At 42.1% G+C, this 23,363-nt stretch overlaps 5 protein-coding genes and 1 long non-coding RNA gene across 8 annotated transcripts; 2 read left to right on the forward strand and 4 right to left on the reverse strand.

The window, feature by feature from the left end:
* Positions 1-1,678: 1,678 nt before the first annotated feature.
* On the reverse strand, positions 1,679-5,848 carry LOC135636602 (adenine phosphoribosyltransferase 1-like). Of its 3 annotated transcripts, none has more exons than XM_065148450.1 (7): positions 5,538-5,848; positions 5,300-5,410; positions 4,475-4,567; positions 4,248-4,391; positions 3,262-3,395; positions 2,082-2,126; positions 1,679-1,906 (listed from the first exon to the last, which is right to left on the reverse strand). In XM_065148450.1, the coding sequence occupies exons 1-7, from the start codon at positions 5,620-5,622 to the stop codon at positions 1,847-1,849; spliced, it is 672 nt and encodes a 223-aa protein (XP_065004522.1). In that variant the 5' UTR covers positions 5,623-5,848; the 3' UTR covers positions 1,679-1,846. The 3 variants fall into 3 exon arrangements, with proteins under 3 accessions (XP_065004522.1, XP_065004521.1, XP_065004524.1); XM_065148449.1 differs by having other exon boundaries at positions 4,248-4,397; XM_065148452.1 differs by lacking the exon at positions 3,262-3,395 and having other exon boundaries at positions 2,082-2,164; positions 4,248-4,397.
* A 744-nt stretch (positions 5,849-6,592) lies between these two features.
* On the forward strand, positions 6,593-7,529 carry LOC103982174 (LOB domain-containing protein 37). The gene is made up of 2 exons (XM_009399010.3): positions 6,593-6,862; positions 6,941-7,529. The coding sequence occupies exons 1-2, from the start codon at positions 6,679-6,681 to the stop codon at positions 7,387-7,389; spliced, it is 633 nt and encodes a 210-aa protein (XP_009397285.2). The 5' UTR covers positions 6,593-6,678; the 3' UTR covers positions 7,390-7,529.
* A 223-nt stretch (positions 7,530-7,752) lies between these two features.
* On the reverse strand, positions 7,753-8,188 carry LOC108952528 (uncharacterized). Its single transcript, XR_001977566.2, has 2 exons — positions 8,055-8,188; positions 7,753-7,966 (listed from the first exon to the last, which is right to left on the reverse strand). It is a non-coding gene; the product is annotated as an uncharacterized LOC108952528 (long non-coding RNA).
* Positions 8,189-8,721: 533 nt separating this feature from the next.
* LOC103982173 (probable prolyl 4-hydroxylase 9) lies at positions 8,722-16,918 on the reverse strand. The gene is made up of 8 exons (XM_009399009.3): positions 16,635-16,918; positions 16,442-16,567; positions 15,113-15,270; positions 13,908-14,010; positions 13,351-13,446; positions 10,933-10,998; positions 10,716-10,835; positions 8,722-9,234 (listed from the first exon to the last, which is right to left on the reverse strand). Exons 1-8 carry the CDS (start codon positions 16,776-16,778, stop codon positions 9,151-9,153), a joined length of 897 nt encoding a protein of 298 aa, XP_009397284.2. The 5' UTR covers positions 16,779-16,918; the 3' UTR covers positions 8,722-9,150.
* A 287-nt stretch (positions 16,919-17,205) lies between these two features.
* Positions 17,206-19,941, forward strand: LOC135636108 (probable E3 ubiquitin-protein ligase RHY1A). Its single transcript, XM_065147677.1, has 3 exons — positions 17,206-17,658; positions 19,117-19,319; positions 19,445-19,941. The coding sequence occupies exons 1-3, from the start codon at positions 17,464-17,466 to the stop codon at positions 19,845-19,847; spliced, it is 801 nt and encodes a 266-aa protein (XP_065003749.1). The 5' UTR covers positions 17,206-17,463; the 3' UTR covers positions 19,848-19,941.
* A 955-nt stretch (positions 19,942-20,896) lies between these two features.
* On the reverse strand, positions 20,897-23,146 carry LOC135635692 (vegetative cell wall protein gp1-like). The gene is made up of 2 exons (XM_065146943.1): positions 21,934-23,146; positions 20,897-21,288 (listed from the first exon to the last, which is right to left on the reverse strand). The coding sequence occupies exons 1-2, from the start codon at positions 23,029-23,031 to the stop codon at positions 21,214-21,216; spliced, it is 1,173 nt and encodes a 390-aa protein (XP_065003015.1). The 5' UTR covers positions 23,032-23,146; the 3' UTR covers positions 20,897-21,213.
* Positions 23,147-23,363: the final 217 nt, after the last annotated feature.

A 23,363-nucleotide genomic window follows, 5' to 3' on the forward strand; every position in this document is an offset into this window, starting at 1 on the left:
ATCTCGGTACCGTTTCCATCGTCGTTCGTTCGACTATGTCATATGAGGTCGAATGATCTCTTGGGACGGTGAAGGTCCTCCTGCCCTCGATAACTGCTTCTGCGTTGCACTACCTGCTCGGATCACAAGGACCGGGAGCAAGAGGGAGTAACTCTGGCTATTTGTTCTGCTTTCAAAGAATTTTCGGAGTCGTGGTTGAATCAAGATCGCTTGCTGATCGCATTAACTGTTCTTTTTTTTGTTCCTTGTTCCTTTTCTTCAAGAATCTTTAGAATAATGAGTATGCTCGCTTCTTGTTCGAATTCCGTGATCTTTATCGCATTGTTTGGGTTTATCTTTTTTGGTGATCAATCCCCAGGTCTGTCTGTCACAGCGATCCCTTGGGGTCCTAGAACAGAATCCTGTGATAGGCAGGGAGTGGTCTTTTGTGTATTTTCATTTCTTTTTGTAAAAAAAGAGGCTGTCCTTGAGGATTTAATCGGAAAGATGATGATATTTGCTTCTTCAATACGCTTTGTGACAGACATTTGCTTCTTTAGACTATAGACTAAATAAAAGTAGGTATGCTCTTCTGTTTCTCACCTGGTTGATATTTGAATCCGGATGATCTTTGATGGTATTGTTTGGGAATTTCGTGTCTCATTCTGCGAGTTTATTTCGCGTGTGAAACGATTTTGGTAATCGTACGTGATTCTTATCATTATTCTTTTGGGAGCAACTAACTTGGGTGCCCTGATGATTGATTGATTGTTTCTGAAGGGAAAAAAAAATATTTATTCATTTTTTTTTTTCCAAGAATTGGTCAAATTCTGATTATTTCTTTCTGTTCCTTTTTCCTTTTACTCCAAATGAATATATATATATATATATATATATATATATATATATATATATATATATATATATATATATATATATATATATATATATATGCTCCCTTCTCTTCTCGATCCAAGTTCTTGATCTTTATTGGAATGATTAAGTTTTTTTGGTCACAGCGACCCCTTTGGTTTGTTGAACATCATCATCATCATCATCATCATCATCATCCTGTGATGCGCAGGGAATTTCCTTTTGTTGATATTATCGGAAGGAAGGACGATGGTTGTTTTCCTTTTGTGACATGTGGAATAATTTAACTACATCATGGTTTCTTAGATCCGGACAAAATTATGCCATTGGCGGAATATGATGATGATGATTAAACATCATCATCATCCTCATCCTCTCTTGTTTTCGCTTGCTGGATATTTGATATCAGATCCTGTTCTATCAGGTCTAGCCTCGCCAATGGCTGGGAATTAAAATCTGGAATGCACGAAGAAAGCTCCAACGAGATTCATCGAATACTCGTGTGAGTTATGGACGTACACGATCAGTTGTACGCTTTAAATAACTGACTCTTTCCAACAGTGAAACATATTTGAATCATACGTTTAAAGTTTGTAGTAATACACTTAAAACATATAAATTGTATTTCTTCTGAACAACTCCAAATTATTATTATTATTTTTTACCAGACTGGTCTAAAGATTACTTGTGCGACGTTTGGACGCCTTTATTTTATTAGACGCAAATTTAGCCAAAATATTGTTTGGAAATAGATTAAAAAGACTGTGCGACGTTTGGACGCCTTTATTTTATTAGACGCAAATTTAGCCAAAATATTGTTTGGAAATAGATTAAAAAGACTGGACTTCTCGTTAACTCTGAGCTGCAAAACACACTTGTAATTGGGAGCAGCTCCTGATTTTGTTCAACAAAAGCTATCATCATCACATTACAACTGTTTGTAAATGGATGAAACAAATAATGTGCACTTGGCCAATCTCAACTGACCTACCTATCAGAGGAAGCCTCCGAACAAACTATGCCGCTTTAACAAAAGAAATAACCTCTCACGTCCCTGTTCCAGCAACAAAAGAAATAAATTTCATTCTGCATTTATCAAATAAAAAAAAAAGTACTATTCCCCACAAGATAAAGAAATTAAACAGCGAACGTGTAAATTATGCTTTACATCTTTTGTCAACTGGTAAACTGGTAAGAAAGGCTTTGGACAGACAGAGAGAACGACAAACCTTTAGCTCTGGCAATTCATTCAACCACTTCAGCTCCGACACGCTCTGCAAATCATAAACTAATGTCCAGTCATGCTTCTCATCTATACGAAGGACACGAACCAATCAAATCTTAAACGAATAAAAGACTTCAAATGGCTGACCGTTTAATCATAATCATCATGCACAATGATTTTAAAAGCGGACACAATATATATAAAGCAATAATAACATGTACTGCAAAAACAAATATCTGTTCGTATAGCAGAGAGGGTCTGCATTCATCTGCCCTGTTAAGATAATCCCCCTAAGCCAGGAATTGCAGCGTAACCAACAAATGGAGGCTACATGTTGCCCAGGACAAAGGTTACATTTTTTAAATCACTCGAACTTGACAGCCAGCATAATTTACAAAGGTTGCACGTGAATACGACGTGTGTGTTCTAATAATTTTGTGCTTAAAACACTTCATATTAAAGATTTCTGAAACCTATCTAACTTTCAAAATACTTAAATAACAAAATTGTATTAATGTATAAATAACATAACCTATTTCACTACACATGACCATGAAAAAGTGTCTTCTATAAGAGTGGCAACTTAAACACAAATTGTACAGTTTCAGCGTACAGCTGGGAATTCCAACCGTAAACCATGTTTTGACTTGTCGTTCATCTAGCAACCTTATAAATTTCCTTCCTAAAACCCTCCAACAAAGATTTCATATCTACTTTTTATTTTTCTAAATCAAAAGATTTCATGATATGCAATATATGACAAATATAGATATAAATTTTCTTGTTATAGAACTTTATATTCAAAATAACTAAAAAAATATGAAAAATACAATAATTGCTAGACGATCACTGAATTACCAAAATAGAGCAACACAACGCACAGAGCTTTTCTAAATAAGGGAATCCAGAAGGGCCATATTTTAGCACCCTTGTCTCTCTCTGCGAAGCAACAGAGGTGGATATCTCAAACCTGAACTCATTAAGCCAACCTAATACGAGTTATAATATGAGAGGGAGCTGCAAGGAATATGGATCCGAACATGATCAACAAATCTTAACCCATTGATAGATCCTGCTGATCATATGTGTTTCCTTTTGTTTCCTGCTGATCAAAAGGAATATTGAATCCTTTTGTTTTTCTTTTTGCAAATAAAATAAAGCAAATTATTCCTTCAAATACTGACCCGACATAACCCATTTTGTCCTACTCGATCCAACTCAAAACCCACAATGGTCAGATCCAGTTCAACAAATCCTGACCCATTAGACGGTTGGTCCAACTTATGGATGCAGTATACATTCATTATCCCATCTGAACCTGAGATGATCAATAATACCCAGCTTTAGCAGATAAAAAGGTTGTTTCCATGGTTTGAACAACTAACATCCAAGAAACTGTAAAGTAACCTACCATTAGCACTTAATGCTTGCCTCCAGATAACTAGATTATTATTCTTTGAAACACTATATCAGTTGATAAGCCAGATTAAAGCAATAATTTCATTAAAAAAAACATCATACAACTGGAACATGGATGGCATTACTAGATGAAGAACCTCAGTCCAATGAAAAAGAATGTTAGTGTTATTTTTTTGCAAATATTTAATAACAAATGGAGCTTTACTTTTGAATGCTAAGAAAATATGACTTAAATCCTCAAAAATAAGAAGCAACACACAAGCATGCAGGCTTGACCAAAAAGCATGTGTATTAATTAAAACATTTGGTTAAAAATTGATGACATCTAACATTACAAAACGAACTTCTCAAAACTTATTTAAATACAATATCATTTTTTGTGGTAAAATCTACTAAATACATCAAAACATCTTTAGCCATCATGTGTGTTTATTATATTCCCAAGGTGATTGTTCTTCGTATATGTCTCCATTATCATCAATTTATTTTCCCTAAATTAAGTTGTGCGGAAGAAAAACTTTTATCATAGATAACTGCAAAATATAGATAGACACCTTTAACCATAATAGGCGGTTAAAACACTCATGTGACTGTTCCTCAACATGCATTTCCATCATTGTCAATTAATTTCCTCCAGGATGATCATATTGCACATTAGAGCGGTGATCAATGTAACCATGACACAGTGGATATAAAAGCACCTTATGACAGGAAAACCAACAGCTTGAAGAATGAATCAATGGCAAATTACCCGGGAGCCTGATTGCAGCAGATAATGTCCCTCCAGTTGCAATTAAATCATCAATGACAAGGGCTCGATCCCCTGGCTGTACAGCTCCTACATGCATTTCCATTCTGTCTGTACCATATTCTAGGGAGTATTCCTCAGAAATAACTTTCCCTAGTAAGCAGCATAAATGGTTAGCTATTGTTTGCAACACACTTCTAACAAGAAAAAGATGCAAGAGAACAACATACCAGGAAGCTTCTTTGGCTTTCTCATAGGAACAAACTTTGCTCCTATAGCTAACGCAATGGGAGGGTCAAATATGAATCCTCTTGCTTCGACACCTGTTCAAACTATAGAAATCAAACTGAGGAACAACGTCTTAATGCAAGTATATTTTAGTGGATATAATTATGTGTTGTGCAGTAACAGATGAACAAGAAAAGACATGATCATATTTATACACTGACAATATCAGCAATTAAAAAAATATATGATTAAGTAAATGAACATATTGTACAATAGAATTCAACTAAAAAGGGGATCTGACTTTAATTCTATCTAAAACAAAGAAAAGAAAAGAACAGCTTGTTGAATCAAAAGTTCTGTCACCAACTACTTTTGTTGGTCCCTCCAGTATCCACATCATTCATAATCAAGAAAATGAGGCGACAAACAAATGAATGGTGAAAAGAATGCTTAATTTCCAAAACATTCAACATCCATAACCGTCTAGAGTGGCACAAAAGGAGAAGTAATCTGCTTATCCTAGAAAAGAACCTAGAATTTCCTAGGTTTCTACCCTTCCAATCTTGGGAAACGTGATGGTCTGCCTTCAGAATGTAGCAATTCAGCCTCACTCGATGTTTTTCTAGTGTTCGAATTCGTAGATTACCCCATGTCATTCTTATCTTGAACATCTTTAGGATGTAAACAAGAAGAATAGTGAAGGAAGCATATGTTCATGCATCTTCCATGCCCTTATCACAAACGAAACAGAAGGTATACGGCAAACCTCATTGGCATAATAAAACTAGATTAAGATTTACTTATAAGAATGCTGTGAACACGATTACCTGCGATAACCGTGATCTCTTGATCTCTGTACCTCTCCACGAATATATCGATGGTATCCCTGAACGCCTTGGGATCGAGCAGCAGGGTCGTGATATCTTGAAACATGATACCTACACCCACACTAAACCCATCAAGAACAGCGAAACCCGCAACCGATCGCCCCAAAACCCCGATCTCCAACACGGGGTTTTCAAGAAGCCCACTAAGGTGCCAGGGTTTCCAAGATCCGTGAATTACCGGGCTTGGGAAAGTCGGGAATGACGCGTATGGCGGACGCGATCCGCGTCAGGCGGTAGTCCTCACCGCCTTCGGAGGCCATCATTCCGACGAGAGCGACGGCGGCGGCAAGGACGCGGGGGAAGGGGGAGTGGGAGGGGGAGGGGAGCGGTTGGGGGTTGTTGCGGCCACTGTCGTGTGAAGCGGGCTTATAAAATGGGGCTTGGAATCGGGTCTTTTCCACCGTCCAATATCATCCGATTCACCGCCTTCGGAGGCCATCATTCCGACGAGAGCGACGGCACGGCAAGGACGCGGGGGAAGGGGGAGGGGAGCGGTTGCGGGTTGTTGCGGCCACTGTCGTGTGAAGCGGGCTTATAAAATGGGGCTTGGAATCGGGTCTTTTCCACCGTCCAAGATCATCCGATACCGGAGCAATCGGACCGTGCATCTGATGACGGATCTGTCCATTTAATGGATCGGATCCCCAAACCCGGTACTCGTCCGCTCCGCGAAGTGGGGCCCAGATCTTGCGGGGTCATTTTTGTTTAATTCTACACGTGTCGTTCACCTGCCTTGCGATTGGAGATTGCTGCGGGCCCGACATGATGTAACTCTGACACGGGCCCGAAGGATGAGTCATATTTATGGAGGGGTGTGGCGGTAAGCAACGCAGTTTTTATGACTTATGTATGTATGTACATTACATCATACGTACAAATAACATTATATTGTTATGCTTCTTGTGATACATTAGGTGGACCAGTCGAGCATGTGTTTCGCTCTCATCCCGTTGTGTTAAGGGAAATAAAGCAAACACGATCGGAGGATGTATCTCTCTTCGCCATCCATCCTACGTAATCCCTCACGACATCCGATCGGGATCCGGTCCAACATCTGCTGCGTTGGGAACACCCCTTTCCAGCATCGAAGCCGCCCCCACCGTTTCTTGGAATTGCAACCGTCAGATCGAGCAACCGCTCACCGCTCATGAACGCGATCGAACGGTGGACCCAGATACAAACCTCATGCACCGCTGGCCTCGCTCTCACAACCCCATGGCCTCGGGCGGATCCTCTCGTCTCTCTCGCTCGCTATATACAGAGCAGGGGACGAGAGTGTCTTTGTGATCGTTGTCGGATGAGAGATCGATAGATAGAAGATGAGCTGCAACGGTTGCAGAGTACTGCGGAGGGGCTGCAGCGCCACCTGCATCCTCCGGCAGTGTATCCAGTGCATCGACGGCGCCGGCGCGCAGGCTCACGCCACCGCCTTCGTCGCCAAGTTCTTCGGCCGCTCCACCCTCCTCTCCTTCCTCTCCTCCGTCCCTCTTCCCCGTCGCCCCGGTGTGCACTGCTCACGTCTACCTGATAGAACTCTCTTATCGTCCTAAAAGACTGGAACTAAGCGTCCCTCTCCTGCAGCTGCCTTCCGATCCTTGCTTTACGAGGCGTGCGGCCGCACCATCAACCCCGTGACCGGCGCCACGGGGCTGCTGTGGACCGGGAACTGGCACCTGTGCGAGGCGGCGGTGGCGACAGTGCTTGGTGGTGGAACCATTCATCCGCTGCCGGAACTGGCCGGCGCAGCCGATGCGAAGGAGCTGTACGAGTATCAAAGGAGAGGGGTCTCGTCCTCGTCCTCCTCCTCCTCGCCACCACCGAGGAAGAGGAGGAGAGATTATGATGCCAAGAGACCTCCCACTCGCGAGCTGTACCCGATGCCAGAGTCACCAGATGGCGGCGGGGACAACAAGCGGCGGGCGTCGACGCCATCGGCAACGTCAGCGAGCTCGGTGACAACGATAAGCGAGGGAGGATGTGGAGATCAGACCGCAGCAGAGAAGCCGACGATTCTAAATCTCTTCGTATGAGGACGCGTGGCTTCTCAAAGTCCCGTGTGGTGAAGATGGTCGAACATCACATGCGCACATCAAGCGATGTTTTCTAAGCTGTAGTGTCTTTGTTATCTTCTGATCACTTAATCGTATCATGAAAAGTGATTGATCGACTAGTCTTTATCAGTGACACGTCCTTTCGTATACGTAGATGGCAAGTCTCTGATACCTTATCGAACGTCAATTTGTGGTTATCTGAACTGCTGATCAAGGTAGATGTGAGTTTATTGGCATTTCATAAGGTAGATGTGCATGTGTCTGTAGTCATCTGAGAAGAGTTCGTCGCCGTTGTGGTACTTGTTTTGTTTGGTAAGAGTACAGGTCGATCACGCCATCGAATACGCACCCAAAAGATGTCAGTTTTTTGGTTTTAGTACCTCATTGACATCATCTACGAAGCCAATCGAACATGTCTCAACGTCACAATGTAATGAAACGTGCTGCATGCCGCCGTTCGATCGCGCTGCATGCCGGCGACTGCCGTCCGATCTCGGGGTCGGTCTTCCGCAGCATCTCCCACAGGACGTGCACGTCCTCACCTCCTTCCTCAGCCCTGTGAACACAAGCAAAGCCAAGAGTCGTAAGCTCATCACGTTTCCAGCTCCGCGGAGAAAAACTTGCCCAAAGGCTCATCGTCTTACCGGCCCTTCGGATGCCGAGACGGGCGGCGACGCCGACCGGAACTCGCCGCATGGGAAGCACCACCACTCCATCATCAAACACGCTGCTTGATCTCTCTTTCCTTCTCTGTAACACAAGATGATGGGATGTGGTGGTGCGGCTGCGGCTGCGGCAGCTTCAGCTTTGGATAAGGGTCGAGAGAAGGCGAGTGATGGGGACATGCACGGTGGCAGTGTCCGCACACGTAGACGCCGCGTTTGGCGCTACTCGTCGGCGATGTTGCCGCGCGCGGTTGGAAGATTTTGCCGTGGACCGACACGAGCGACTCGTTTTGGATGCCGCCAAAAGCGTCCAGAAGCGCGTCCTTACGGGTAGCGTGTCGCCATCACAACTCATATGCGGACGCCAGAGAAGGCATCCAACGGTGGTTCACATCATCTCTAAGGGGATTACGACACGAGTAAAACCAAGATAGCGGATCACGGAATGCCGCCGGATAGCAGAGCGTCATACGCGATTAGAGATCAAAGCTTGGGCTATGATGCTTTCAAAGGTTTGTTTATACGTACGTGTCTTCGAGCCGATGTGCTGATCGGCTGCCGAATGCATCGTATGATAGAAACTCATATAACTATATAGCTCTCGAGAATATTTACTATCCTAAATTTAGGCAACCAACAAAAAAACTGTCCTAACATTCAAGAAATTCCGATTCAACATGCAATCGCCTAAATGTATATGATTAGGAATCTACATATGCATTAAATAATTAACTCATCTGCCATGGGAAAAACAAACTACAGCAACATGGCAACAAGGTTACGACAATCAACCTTTCAATCCCTTCAGGCGTATTGAGCAATCTACCGACGATAATAGCTTTGCTCGGCTGGTCCGAACAACAATTAACGGATCTTTCATCAGCTGATCAAGTGGCTCCAAAAAATTTTCCCTCTTGATTCTGTCAAGAGGATCAACTCTTCCTCTTTTTTTTTTTCACCCTTTCCCTAATTGTTGGCCAAGTGAAATTGTCTTCTTTTTTTTTCCCATCACGTTGTTTTATACAGTAACAGGTAAATGCACAAGGAACAAATATTGAGAAATCTACACTGCAGATTACTTCTCAGTTTGATCTCTAATCCACTTTGTTGCTACCCATTTCTCTCCCTTGATCACGGGGCAGCTACCATGGAGTGATGTCTGGAAAGTAGAAAAACAGAAATATAAGGCAAATTCTCAGCATCATAATAAACTTCTAATAAACTAGATTTTTTGGACTTGTACCTCTAACATGCATCTCAAGTCATAATGTTCCACTACCTAAGGTTAGCTACAAAGATTTTCTTTCATCATTGAATTATGTAGAAAGCAATATTCTTATTTTGATTCAAAATGTTTGTATTTTATCTATAGCTTCTAGTAAAACCTTTTAATGCCTCCCTCCGCATCTCCTCGTGCCACTCATACTAATTATCCTGCATCATCTATCCACAATAGCTATAGGTCTTCTTAAAATATGCCCACATCCCTAACATATAATTTCTTTACGAAAAAATCATGATGTCACTCCAGAAGTTGTATTGTTGATATTTCATACTAGAATAGTCAATTTTCAAGTATTGGGCAGACCCAGCTGCAAAGATCATACTTGAGAGTGGCACAAATAACACTTGGCAAACATAATAAATGCTGAAGTTTGATAAAGTTTCATTGGAAAACACACAAAATTGACAAGCATGAGATGATTCCCTATCAACACAGAACAAAACATAAACTTTGAATGCTGGAGAAGTCCCTAACTGATTAAATAACACTGCATGAATATTATAAACATAGCAGTGCATGCTCATGCAAAGCGGTTCCTTTTGTTATTCTTTATCTAGAGTTTCAACTCTCAATTACACCATCATCCCATATATTTTCCTGTAGTTTGTTTAGACCTTTATATATGAAATACAAAAGTGAATGACAATTTGGCCCGTTATCTGGAGAAACCAGAGCTGCTTCTAATGCCATGTAGAATTAGAAGTACAGGACAACGCTTAACTACCTATTGCAAACAGATAAATGCACTTCCTACCACAAGCACATTTGATGAAGCCATCGAGAGAAATGAACTGAGGGAAAACTAAGGAGAGAAAATTAAAGAATACAAGAAGCACAAATTAAACCTGTTCGTTTGCAAATAATATATTGAAAAATAACATTTAGCAAAAAAAAAAACCAAGTCCATTTCTGATATACTTCTCAAGTTTGCTTGGCTGTAGTTCTTGATTACACTAGCTTCCATCATACACAAGTTGCTCAAGTGATACAAGACAAGTTTGACCTGTTAGTGAATATGGCATCTATGCTAACCTACGGTGCATAAGCTAGCAAGCTATTCGGGTAAAATAAAACCTTTGAGCATGATATATTCACATTTGTCGAATGTAGCTTCATTAATATATGGTGCATATTTCATGAGCTCATCAAAGTAAAGGTGATTACAAGATAATGATATGTCTCACAGTCTTTAAAGGCCATGATTTTTTTTTTAAATTGGGGTTCTTATATTTAAAAGGACAATAATGACTTGTGCATGTGTTGGCCTACAATTTTTATAACTAAATGCTACAATTTTATCATATAGCATAAAAAATTAGTCAATAATCATAAAAGAACAAGATTCTGTAACTTACTGGGTCAATTGTCCCATTTGTAAACAGAGAATAAAATAAGAGCCCATCTCCTTTGCGTGGTTTCACCTTCAAGCCAATGCACTTCTCATAATCATAGGCAATGTCCATATTGGATCCATTCTGTTTGTTGTTACAAGAAATAATTTAATGTAAAACACAAAGATAACCTAAAACACTAGACAAAATAATGTTGTACAAGTCACATCAAATTGTTTACCTCATAAGGAAACATGGTTTCCCCTCCTTCCTCAACATCCGACAAGTACAATAAAAATGAAGCTACCTGAGAAGTTATTAACCTTAGGAATGAGGAAGGTGGAATTTTTTATACTATAATCCCAATTAACGAAATGCAATACAAGAAAGGAATAAACACAAAGAAAATTGAAACTACTAGTAGCACTTGTTGACATTTCTTGTTACTAATGCTTCTACAAGGCGTCAGTACACATTCTGAAAAATAGTGCTGTCGATGGTAAAAACTTGAAGTCAAACATAAAGAAAACATGAATTTCAAACTAATATTGTTCTTGTAAGAAATGAGGCATAACATAATCCAGTATCACCAATAATACAAAGTCAATGTAAAGGAATGTTACATATTAATATAATGAAATTTACATTGGTTAAAGTTCTGTAATTGCATGCACATAGAATCTAGAAGACAATCATCCATTTCAAAGGTATTCATCTGCACCATTCCGTGTCCTGCTTACTAGTTTGGAACTTCCCTTCAAGATCACAAGTTTAAATATAAATGGCGATACCATCGAAGAGAGGACTTAAACTATTGTTGTTTATTAAATCACACATCAAATCTTCAATAAACTTCAGACTTCTTGAAATAGTATACTTCAACCTCTAAAGCTTATTGAACTGGGGCAACGTGGACTGTCATAATTTTACACAAGCTTCAGAACTAGCCCTGTCAGACTTGAGCCTTTTAGAACCTAAAATCCCCAGGTACCATAAGCAAATTTCTCCTTTGTCCAGTCGACATACTTATGTTTGTATCATTAAGCAACCATCTGTCAGATTTGGACATTCTTGGACCTTGTGCCTCAAAAGTATGAAGGTTAATAACTGCCCTCACAGTCAAGGTCAATCATCAACCTCTGACAACATAGGTTGCAGAATGGGGTCAGCATATTAGAACCTTTTCGGTTTAAGTTTGATCTGTAAATAATTTGATAATTCCTCTATCACTTCAGAAAAATGAGATCAATTTGGGATTTTATAAGGCTAGTTCAGAGTTCTTATGGCTCATTACTTCTATGTGATCAAAAGAAAGAGATCTCGGATACTGTTTGCAGCAAGACAGCCAATGATGACAACAGGATCATGATGCGTGAGGTAACAACTAACGAAGGAACCAACATGGGAAATTGGGAATAATTTGTTTTCCTTTTTTTCCTCTAAGTCCCTTTACCTATTTCCTTTCCTTTTCTTGCCTCTTAATTCTCCCACTAACATACCTATGTGAGCATCGCATGTCAGCCTGTGCCAATAGCATGTACTGTGACAGCCACCACTGTTATATGGCATGCTGCTAGTAGAGTAATCCTAGCGCACAGCAATAACCTTATATCTTACCTAATTGTTCATCCATATTTCAAGACTTTCCATTATCATATTAACAACCTACCTGGAAAATAGTTCCTTTTGTGAATACATGTTCTGTGCTCAAATTTGTATTATACCTTTCGACTTGTCAACAACTGACATCTCTTGATCATCAACCTAACCAAAACAAACTTTTGAGTTTCATGCCCTAATTATCCATTATAACTATAAATGGCAAAGCTATCAAAAATTGAGAAAGCCAGGAACCAGCATTTGGCCAGTTCAGACTCCATTAATTAGGTCATCAATATCTAAAACCCATACTGGATCAGAAAACATATCAAGATAATACCTTTCTTCTGCCACCAGCGAGAAGGCCGAATCCTACCACAGCAGTGAGAATGTAAGATAAATCTAGAGTTCATCCATCAAAATTGGCTAACACATTCTGTGGCAAATTAAAGCTAGTCAAATACAAACCATTGGAAGTTGTCATGGACAGTATGAATAACCCAACCTTCCGGTTCAATCATTCTAACTTAATCTAACCTTTCTAAAATTTTAGATCCAGGTAGAAGACTCATTGACCCAGCTATCATGGCTAAAGTAACATTCATGTTGCAAATTTTGTTGGTATTAATCGTGATGATGAGGTCAATTTTCATGAAACATAAAATGAGCAGAAAGACACTACCATTTATACCATAGTGTCCAATGTTTATAGGTTCAAGTCTCAAGTCACCATTGTCGATATGCTTCAGTATAAGCAAAGGACTTCTGGAACTTCTAGGTCAAAACAAATCAATAACTTCTAAGTTTAAAACAACTCCATAGAGATGTCAACACCAGCCTAGTACATAATCTGACATGCGTTATGCCTGATCAGTTTTTGATTAATGATAATCGACTAATTAAACTGCTCAATATTTTCACATCTGCAGAATCAATACTCAAGTTTAAGAATGCAAAATTTAGACAGGGAAATATGTGACTATGCATTGCTGATAAGATTCTTGTTAAAATTATAGACTACCACAGCATAGTTTGTTGTGGAAAGTAGTGAGATACATACTCTTTGGCTTTTCTGAGGGCCATATTCAGCAGGGTTGAATGCATCATAGTGAGAAGCATACCTCTGCTCTATCTCATAGCGCAAGATGTTAAAGGCCTGCAACATGATGACCCATATCTTGATGTCATCCCAAAGTTGTGAAGTAACTAATTGCACCCAAAAATAATTACAGACCTATATATGTTAAAATATAAAACATGTTTTTCAAGTTGCATAATGTTATTTATTACTAACCAATAAAATTATCATTTACCAGATAATTTTGGTCAAGTAATCAATGAGCTCAATTGCTTAATGATGTTTATTCTATTTCTTGAAATGCAATCACAGACACAGAATGTTAAACTTCTAGCCATTGTTAAGTTATTTTTCCCTTGATATGAAGTATGAACTTGATAATATAATTTCAAATTACCATAAAAGCCTTGCCTAGCTATAGAGACAAACATGTCACTTGACAAGCTGAATATGTTTTAATTTAAATAGGACTTATTAAATCAGCTAAAATGCTAAACTTACTTAATCAATTAAGAAACGTTGAACTATATGAGCAATACCTCTCCCTGCTCTCTCGGAATCATTGTGGCCCTAGCAATCTTCTCCTCTATCTGGCCCAAGACACCACTTGAATCTTCAGATGCACTTATGAATGTGCCAGAACTGTTGTCAGCATCAAGAATAATAAGCTTTTGCAGTGCAGAGAAAATCAAAATCCATCATTGAAGAAGCAAGGTACTGCATTTGAAAAATGATAACCTAAGTTGCATTTTGTGTGGCATATAATCATGGGTGTAAGACTGACGGAAAAAATAGCAACAAGATGTTAAAAGAGAGTTCAGATACCTTCCCAATAATATAATTTAGACCAAGACTCGTTTATACATCCAATATTCATTAGAACTCAGGGTTTTCCTTCATAAGTGGGGACTAATAAGCTACAGAATTAGATGTTATTTGTCATTCATAATGACCTGTGTAGCCTATAATCCTACGCATACATGATTAGTGTACACTTGTGTCAAACTTTGGCAATGTAATTATAGGTGCCATGAGGTCCATGACCCAATATCTGTGCTCAGTCTATCCATCTTGAGATTTGTCTGCAACACAAATATTTCATCTTGACATTTACGATACTCAGTTTGATGAAGAAGATATTATTGATACCAGAAACTTTACCGCATGAATATTAGATATCAAGATAATTGAGCAGAACTACAAAGAAATAGAGGACATATAATTTATAAAAACAAAAGTGAACAAGTGCATAACAACACTTTTAACTCTTACGTAAAGGTTACGTCAGCAGGAAAAGATTCATGACCCAAACCGAAATAGTTGAAATAAAAACTTATAATGAAAATAGTAATATATCACATGCGATGCTAACAAGCCATGGATTGTGAGGAAGAACATGCAACCAGAAGAGGGAAAACAAATGATTTTGAACGTAATCAACATTAATGTTTACATCAGACATGCATCAATAACAAATAAATTGGGTAAACATAAAACAGCAATATACAAAGAAAAAGAAAAACAGGATGATGGAGTTAGGTCCACCACAAACAAAATACATTTATAAAATATGACACAAGAAACTTAATGTCAAAATAATCGTCACCTTTACTGATTTCACAACCTTTGTCATCTTAATGAGTATTCTAAATACTGAGTCTAAACATCAATAATCTTCTTGTTACAAGGCAACAAGCGAATGTATATATTCTTGAATCCTTGAAAGGAAATTGGTAAGAGGCACCTTGTTCTTATTCCTTGAGTATTCTCTGCAGTTTCCCCCTTCCGTAAAGCTAATGTTGAAGGCCTAAGCCTAGACTTAGCTTTTTGTACAATTGTTTGGCATTGTTCTGCTGTGGCAAAATTTGGAAAATACAATGCACGAGGTTTCCAGCTCAAAACCTGCACACAAGCACTATAAAACTAGTATTTTAAATCCCTAAAAAGGTATAACTCACTCTATATGGACAATTATTGCTAATCCACATGATGATGTCATATATTCATTGTAAAACTTATATAACAAAATGTTAGTTTATATAGCATTACTCATACTCGTTCAGTTCTGGATAGAATACAACTCACTAAAATACATACATTGAAATTACAAACTTGTGTAATTTTCTGGAGCAAATTTTTCAGCATAAATATCATCTCAGGTGTTATCCTTCTGTTTCGCTTGCTCCCTACCGATCAGACACATTGTTCTGAAAGCAAATGAGTCCTATTTAAGTGACAGCACAAGCTAAACCACTTGGTGCAGACCACAGAATTTGGAGAGTGTTTTTGCTTTTCACAAAATTTTTAATTTTCTCATGGCAAACATTGCAGAATATTAAAAACCGACTGAACCCACAACATCTAGTGACTTTGGGAGACAGAGAACTAAAGAGAAGCAGAATAGTTTAAATCTTCTTTTGTTACTTCAGAAAACTGTGGTAGAACATAACAAATGGTGCCAATAACCGCAACAGCTCACTGTCATGTCCTATAAATGCATTTTTTGTGCTAGAAACTCCTAACCCTGTCATCTACGTCCTTTCCCCAAACCTACAGCGAGCATCTGTTGCACCTAGCATGCTGCAAAGATGGCTCGTGCCTGCTCATCTTAATTGCTTAATGATTTGTCCATGTGGAAAATCACCAACATCTTCGCCGCCCTTTGTCGAATCAAAATCATCAATATATTTGACATGTTTTGGAGAATTGAATTAGGCGCTAGCTTTGCTACCATAAAATTTAGATGCAAATCTAATACTTCCCCGGTAATAGTCTTCGCATATAATGCCTAATGGTATCGCTGCCCAGTCTTCATCCAAGACACAAGATAATTGTCATTGGAGAATGAGCCATCGGAGATGACTACCACCCCACGTGCTCACCTTAAATTGATTATAGTCATATAGAGTAGATTTATTTTCCTCTTTCACGAATAAACCATTAACAATTTTATCTCAAAGAAAACATATTCTAACGAAGTCCTAAATTAAAATTCAAGATCTACGTATTCTTTAAGGTATAAAAATCTAGGGTTAGAAACATAAAGACAATGGTCGAAGAGGTTGCCGAAAACCTGGAAAGGGATCAAAGACGGGGTAGATTCCCCGGTCTTCCCGTGGGGCATCGGCGACCGCTCGGGATCCTCATCGTCGAGCTCCAGCAGCCGAGATCGGGTAAGGCGACCCCCGCCGGAAGGATCCTGCGGGCCAAAAACTCAGGAGGAGGAAGAGGCGGAGAAGATGGATCAAAGAGGAGAAGAGACCGACCTGAGAGGGAGAGGAGATGAGAATGGAGACGAAGAGGCCGGCGAGGAAGAAGACGACGCACAAGAGAAGGGCAGCGGGCAGCCTTATCTTCTCGCGTGCCAACCGAGATACTAAGGGCGACCTGGGCCCTCTGTTTCCCTTCATCGCGGCGGCCGAGGTGGGATCTTTCTCCCGGTCTCTTCGGAAGGAAAAGGAACGAAAAGGCGCGTCGACAACGAGAGAGAGAGAGAGAGAGAGAGAGAGAGAGGGAGGAGGAGGAACGAAAAAGAAAGAAACAAAGGGTCTCTCACATATCGTTCTTTATTGGGTGTCACGACATCAATATAGAGCGATGTCACGGTGACAAAGTCGTCCTTTTATTTTTATTTAATTTTACTTTTTTTTATAAATGGTAAATAATGAAGAAGAAATTTAATGTCCAGATGATAAAGCCAAAAGCACTTTCCCAATTAATATCAATTTGCCAAAAGCACTTTTCTCACACACACACACACAAATATATATATATATATATATATATATATATATTGGTCTGGTCTTCTACGTGTTGCAGTCATGCGCTCACCGGCTCGCATTCTTCGTCAGCAGTGCCCCAAGTCGAATCTTTTCCGTTCTCGAGGGAATGGGGAGTGGGTTCATCGATATCTCCACAGCCTCCCCCGTCTTAACTCCCTCCGTCGCTTTTCTTCCCCCCACAAGTTCCCTTTTTCTCCTTGCTCGCGCCCTCGTCGTTTTCCCAACAACTCTTTCTGCCCCGCCCCCTCCTATTGAATACTGGAAGGAGGAAGGAAGGGGAGAGTGACAGGGAGAAGGAAAGTGCGTTCTTTGCATGACGATAGCTTCGAAGTTCTTCTACTGCCGGAGGACGTCTGCCTCCAGCAGGAGCTCGGAGCAACAGCTGGATCGCGTCAACGCAGATCGAGACCGCCGCCTTCGTCGTGACCGCCGCAGCAGCCACGAGGAGCGCCGGCCTGATGGCCCTTCCCGCGCTCGGCAGCTCCTCCACCCCCGCTCCGACCGAACGGTAGATTTTCTCAGTCGGAATAGAACAATTTGTAGCTGTTATTACTTGGTGTTTGGGGTTTCTCGTTGCAATATAAACTAGAGCAGCTCGATTTCCCCAATTTTTAAGCATAAATCTTGAAACAGAAGTACTAATTTTCCTTCTGCTGACAAAAGATCGATCTTTTCGGTCAGAAGATAGCAAGCTACTCTTTCCATGTGTCTAAATGCGAAGGATCAGATCACAAGACACTTTAGTGTATTTGAGAGAGTTTTACTCTTTCTCTTTTACTGCTTCACTTACCTTGTTTTCCTGTCCTATAATATTTATTGATTCCCAAAAAATTCACCAATTTAATATGTAATTGATCGAATGATTGTGATCATGAACATGCTAGTGATTTGAGAACTCCTAATTTGTATGAAAGGAGAAGAGGACAGGCATATCACCTTGATGTCTAAACTTGGTCAATCTTCTTTCTCTATTAGTTGTCATCGAACAGTAGTTCTATGGTTGGATGATGTTGCCCCTATAATGTAATTTTTGGGTTCTGATGCTTACCAATAAGATCGATTTTTGCCATATGTGCAAATCATTGCTAGTGGCTATCGGCTAACTGCGATTTCCTGTCATTGTTCTGAATTTATACATTAATATCTACTATTGTTTGTTTCATAATACCTTCTAAAACAAGATTCTTAGTACCTGTACTTTTAAACTTCTGATACTGCAAACTGTTTACGGTAGCACTTACGAGATCATCTTTGTTGCACAATTACTCAAGTTAGTTATCTTCTGCTAAATCATAAATATCCTCATCAGCAATATCTCTTTACTTTCCTGATAGAGCTATAGTAACACTGGACTAGAAAGCTATAAAATCATGGAGATGGAAGAATCTTTTGGATGTTTGTGCCACTATCATGCTGATTAGCAAATTTTTGGGTCTTCTAACCTATGTCATGTCACACTTTTAAGGTCACTAAAATGAGGAAAACTTGTCTACTATAACATGAACATGTTCTAAGAAAACACATAGATATTATAATTAGACATGGGAACACAACTAGTATTAGCAACATAAACAAATATAGAGAGAAAACTAAGAATACCTCAATAAAAGATTATAAATAAAGATTTGAATGTTGTTGAGTTAATTTAGGATATTGCCTACAAAGCTTAATTGACGGAAAATCATCCATGTAGCTAACCCTAAAAGTTGGGACATTATAGCTTGTGTTGCACAAATTCATCCTTCCCACAGATTTTCTGATATTTCATGCTGTTTTCAAACAGCATTTTTTTAGTGATATGGAAGCATTTGTGTTCGCACCCCTGTTCTCCGGCTGTTTTCACTATTTTGCTTGATGTAGAATCATCATCTGCGCAAGTACAGGTCCCTTTTCTCTTGGCAAAAGTTTAGGACTCTTTAAATCATATCGATAGATAACCAACCGCATGCAACCTTGGCACTGGCAGCCACATGAATCGATTGGACTGGACAAAAGCACTAGCGAACTTGAAGAAGGCAATAGCAGGAATCATCGGTATGCATCCGGTAGAGTTGTTCGGTCGTCGAGAGTGCTTGGAGACGAGTTCCATGATCATCTTCCTGATTCTGTCCTGGAAGCTAGAACTCGACTTCTAGAGAGACTGAAAGGTGTTCATCTAACGGGGAGCAGGTCATAAACTCGTTTTATCTGTATGTTTTGTGAATTCACTATCGATAAAGATAAAAATCTTCAGTGTAGACTCAGATTCTATAGACTCACAACTAGCTGATGGCTAATTTTTGTTCTCTCACCAGGCAAGAGAGCCGAGCCGCAGACATCTCTGATCACCCTCCTGCTGAAGTATCGAACGTGAGTAAATGCAATCACTGGAAAACTGCAACCGCCTCCGATCAGCTGAAATCCGGTGATCCAGCTGCTGAAATTATATTTCAAGCAGAGCAGGTATCATCTTCCGGTGATATAAACAAAAAGCCATGTGTACTCGGTCATCGCCCGAAGGATGAACTGTTCATCGACACAGACGGCGATGGAATTCCTAAAGGGTTACTCGAGTGTTCTATATGTCTGGAGAAGTTCTCGGAGGGGGAAGGAGTGATCCGACTGCCGTGTGGGCATATGTATCATCATGCTTGCTTAGAACCATGGATGCAGGCTCATCAGCTTTGCCCATATTGTCGAGCAAGTGTCGTAGGCTGACCATAGAACAGAAGTCAAACTTTTTTATCATCCAAAGTGTACGCTTGTCTGTTGTCTTAAATAATAATAATAATAGTGTAGTGTAGTCGTGTTATGTGTTGGAATGGTGCTGTAGCTCTTATCGACGGCATGCATATAAATCTATTACTTTTAGGTTGGAACTACGTTATGATATCTAATCATACTTAATGATCTTATAAAATATGTTAAAACATATAGTCAATTATTTTCTAATCGTTTAAGCTTTTGGAGTTATGATCATTAAAATCATGTCTTTAAGATGGTATCGAGACATGTCATGAATTGATTGGTATACCGCAAAGATTATCAAGACATATCATGAATTGTTAGAACCTACCTCTCTGACCACTAGATAAAGTGATTCCTGCTGACCCACTCCACTTCGCTTGCTTGGGAGGGAGAAGATGTTCCTCTTTCTTCTACTGTGCCAACACCTCGTCTTGTTCGTCCTCCTCCTCCTATTCCTTGTTGCTTTCGGGTCATCAAAGCTGCCACCACGTTGTCCGACACCGCTTCACGTTCGTCTCGTCTCGTCTCGTCTCGTCTCCACAGCATCGATTTTTCTTTTCGTTGCTTTCTTCTTGCAGTCGAAGCATGAGGGGCGGAAGAATCCTACGGTGAGTCCACCAGACCGTGTCTGTATAAGAAATAGTCATTGCGTGTCCTGTATCACTTGAACCTTTCTACCTGTCGTGTCAAGCGAGCACGGGCCGAGTGTCATTGGATGAAGCAAAGCATATCTTGCGTGCGGTGGTGCGTGCTTTGGCTTCCTTCCAACTTCTGTGGATGCACTTTTCCACCGCCACCACCACCCCCACCACCTCAGTCCGTATTCATCTTCTCCCGTAGTTTGTATTTCGTTTTATATTCATGCAATGGTGACGTACTCGTCGTCATTATAGGTATTAATATCACGTACCAATCTTTCCAAAGTATTATTATTGTGTTTGACGACGTTAGTCTGTTCCAGTTAATGAATGATATATATAACATCATTTCTAATAAATTATTAGAATTCTCACTGACTGTAGTCAACTGTGATTATTCCAACACTGCACAGAAAGAGTCAACAAGACGGAATCAGATACAAGTAGACCCACAACTCACAACCTGAAGCAAAACAGCCTCCAACAACAACACAGTCCCCTCCACTCACACCCATAGCAAAGAATCAAACCTGCCTTCCTACGCCAAGCCAGACATTGCTTTTATAATAAAGATTAAAAAGGAAGGAAGGCAGGCAAAATAAAGGAGACGGATAGTTGGATGAGACATCAACGGTAGCAGATTATTGAACATGCAATAATATATCATCATACCCAACAACAACATATGCTATGCGGGTCTAGACGACCAACATGCCGATGGATAGCGCCACCCCCAAACTGTTCATCATCTTCCTCGCTCTCCCTGCTCCGCTCTGCATCACAGATGACAAGTGGTAACAGCCGATAAGAACACTAAATGGTGCAAGAGACACACGACGCAAATGACTAGCTAGTGAAAGTGTCATGTCTCAGAGCTATGCGGTAGTCAAAGACTTATTTGCCCTCCTCACGTATTTTCGATTTAATTACTTGCTCCGCCGCACGAATCGCGAAGCTTGGCGCTGGAACTGACGGTCGGATCTCATCTTTTTTTTAAATGGAGTGTACACGTGGACACCACCTCCTTCCACCACTTACATCCGCTGATGCGGGTGGGACACCGTGGGGACGGCGAGGATAACTACGGTTGGCGGGGAAGTAACACCGAGTCACCGGACTTCAAAGTTCACGGAGAACCCGATTTCAGTGGGGCTCTGAGTTCCGGTTTCCGCACTTTTGCATCCTCTTAACCGTCCGCGGGTAGACGCCAGAGCACAAGCCACGTGCGGCCGAAACGCCGGGGAATGACCGGGCACGGCCGTGTCCAAACCGACGGTTTAGGTTTTTCCGGCGCCATTTTTGGACAAATGCTGCTATCCTGTACCGTCGGTGGAGGTCGCGGTGACCGTTAAGATCGGAACCGACGGTTGGATCTGGCGGATCGTTGACGTGGGGTGTAGAGGGACTAGAGAACGTACCGTCTCTTCGGGTCCACTGGGGCCGGGCGAGGCGGCCTCGTTGGCCGGGGATGCTGCGGTACTTGACGGCGGGATGACGGCGGCCGGCGAAGAGGCAGGGGCGCCCTTCTTCGGTTTAGACGGCGCTGGAGCTGGAACCTCGGCGAGCTTCGGAGGGGCTGCGGCCGGCGCAGGGGCGGCAGCACGGACCGGGGCCGGGGCCGGGGAAGGCAATGTGGGTGGAATGCTCGGTGGAGGGCTGGCGGGGACCGGCGTGGGCGGAGCAGTCGAGGGAGCCGGGGGCGGCACAGTCGGGGACGAGGCAAGGGGAGCGGTCACATGGGAGGAGATGGGTGCGGAGGTGGGAGGGGCAGCCGTCGGTGGTGAGGAGACGGGTACGAAGGTGGGAGGGGCAGCTCTCGGTGATGAGGAGACGGGTGCGGTGGTGGGAGGGGCTGCGGTCGCAGGGGAGTGGACGGGTGCGGAGGTGGGAGGGACGGCGAGAACAGGGGAGGAGACGGGTGCGGAGGTGGGAGGGGTAGCGGTCACATGAGAGGAGACGGGTGCGGAGGTGGGAGGAACAGCGATCACAGGGGAGGAGACGGGTGCGGAGGTGGGAGGGGAGGCGGTCACATGGGAGGAGACGGGTGCGGAGGTGGGAGGGGAGGCGGTCACATGGGAGGAGATGGGTGCGGAGGTGGGAGGAGAGGTGATGTGTCCGGTGGGAGGAGAGGCGGTCACACGGGAGGAGATGGGTGCGGAGGCGGGAGGAGAGGTGATGTGTCTGGTGGACTTGGTGGGTGGTTGGGCGGCGGGGGGTGGGGCGGTGGCGGTAGATCTGGCGGGGGCAGCGGCGGGGTAGAGGTGGGCGGAGGACTTAGTGGGGGAAGTGGCGGGGGAGAGGGTGCTGCGTTTGGTGGGAGGAGCGGCGGGGACGGGGACGGGGACAGCGAGTCTGGTTGGGGCGGGAACAGTGTGTTTGGTGGGAGCGGCAGCAGCAGAGGAAACGGGAGGGACGGCGACGGCGGCGGGGGATGCAACCGGCGACGGTGCGACGGCGGAGGAGAGATGAAAGCAGACGAGGGCGACGGCGAGGGCGAGGGCGGCGTGCCTGCCCATGCTCGCTCGACCACTCTAGCCGCAGAGAGAGCGAGAGTAAGAGTGGAGCAGAGTGAGAGGAAGGGGGAGTGCGTTAATAGGCAACATATGGTGACTCCTCGTCGCGTCCCGACTCGACCAACGATTCGGCGCTCGGTGGGCAGTACGCCAAACGCCGTGAGATCATTCGGGAAAGGAGTCACGAAGGGACGTCCACCATAACGTTCACATTCATAGACACGGTGGCCCCGTTTTCGTGGACGCCTTCTATACGACGCCAGGTTGGTCCGTATCACAGCTTTAAATGGAGGAATGCCACCCCAAGTTACGAGCAAACACACCGTACCCACGAG

Source organism: Musa acuminata, chromosome BXJ3-4 (genome assembly GCF_036884655.1).
Source record: "Musa acuminata AAA Group cultivar baxijiao chromosome BXJ3-4, Cavendish_Baxijiao_AAA, whole genome shotgun sequence".
NCBI classification, from domain to species: Eukaryota; Viridiplantae; Streptophyta; class Magnoliopsida; order Zingiberales; family Musaceae; genus Musa; species Musa acuminata.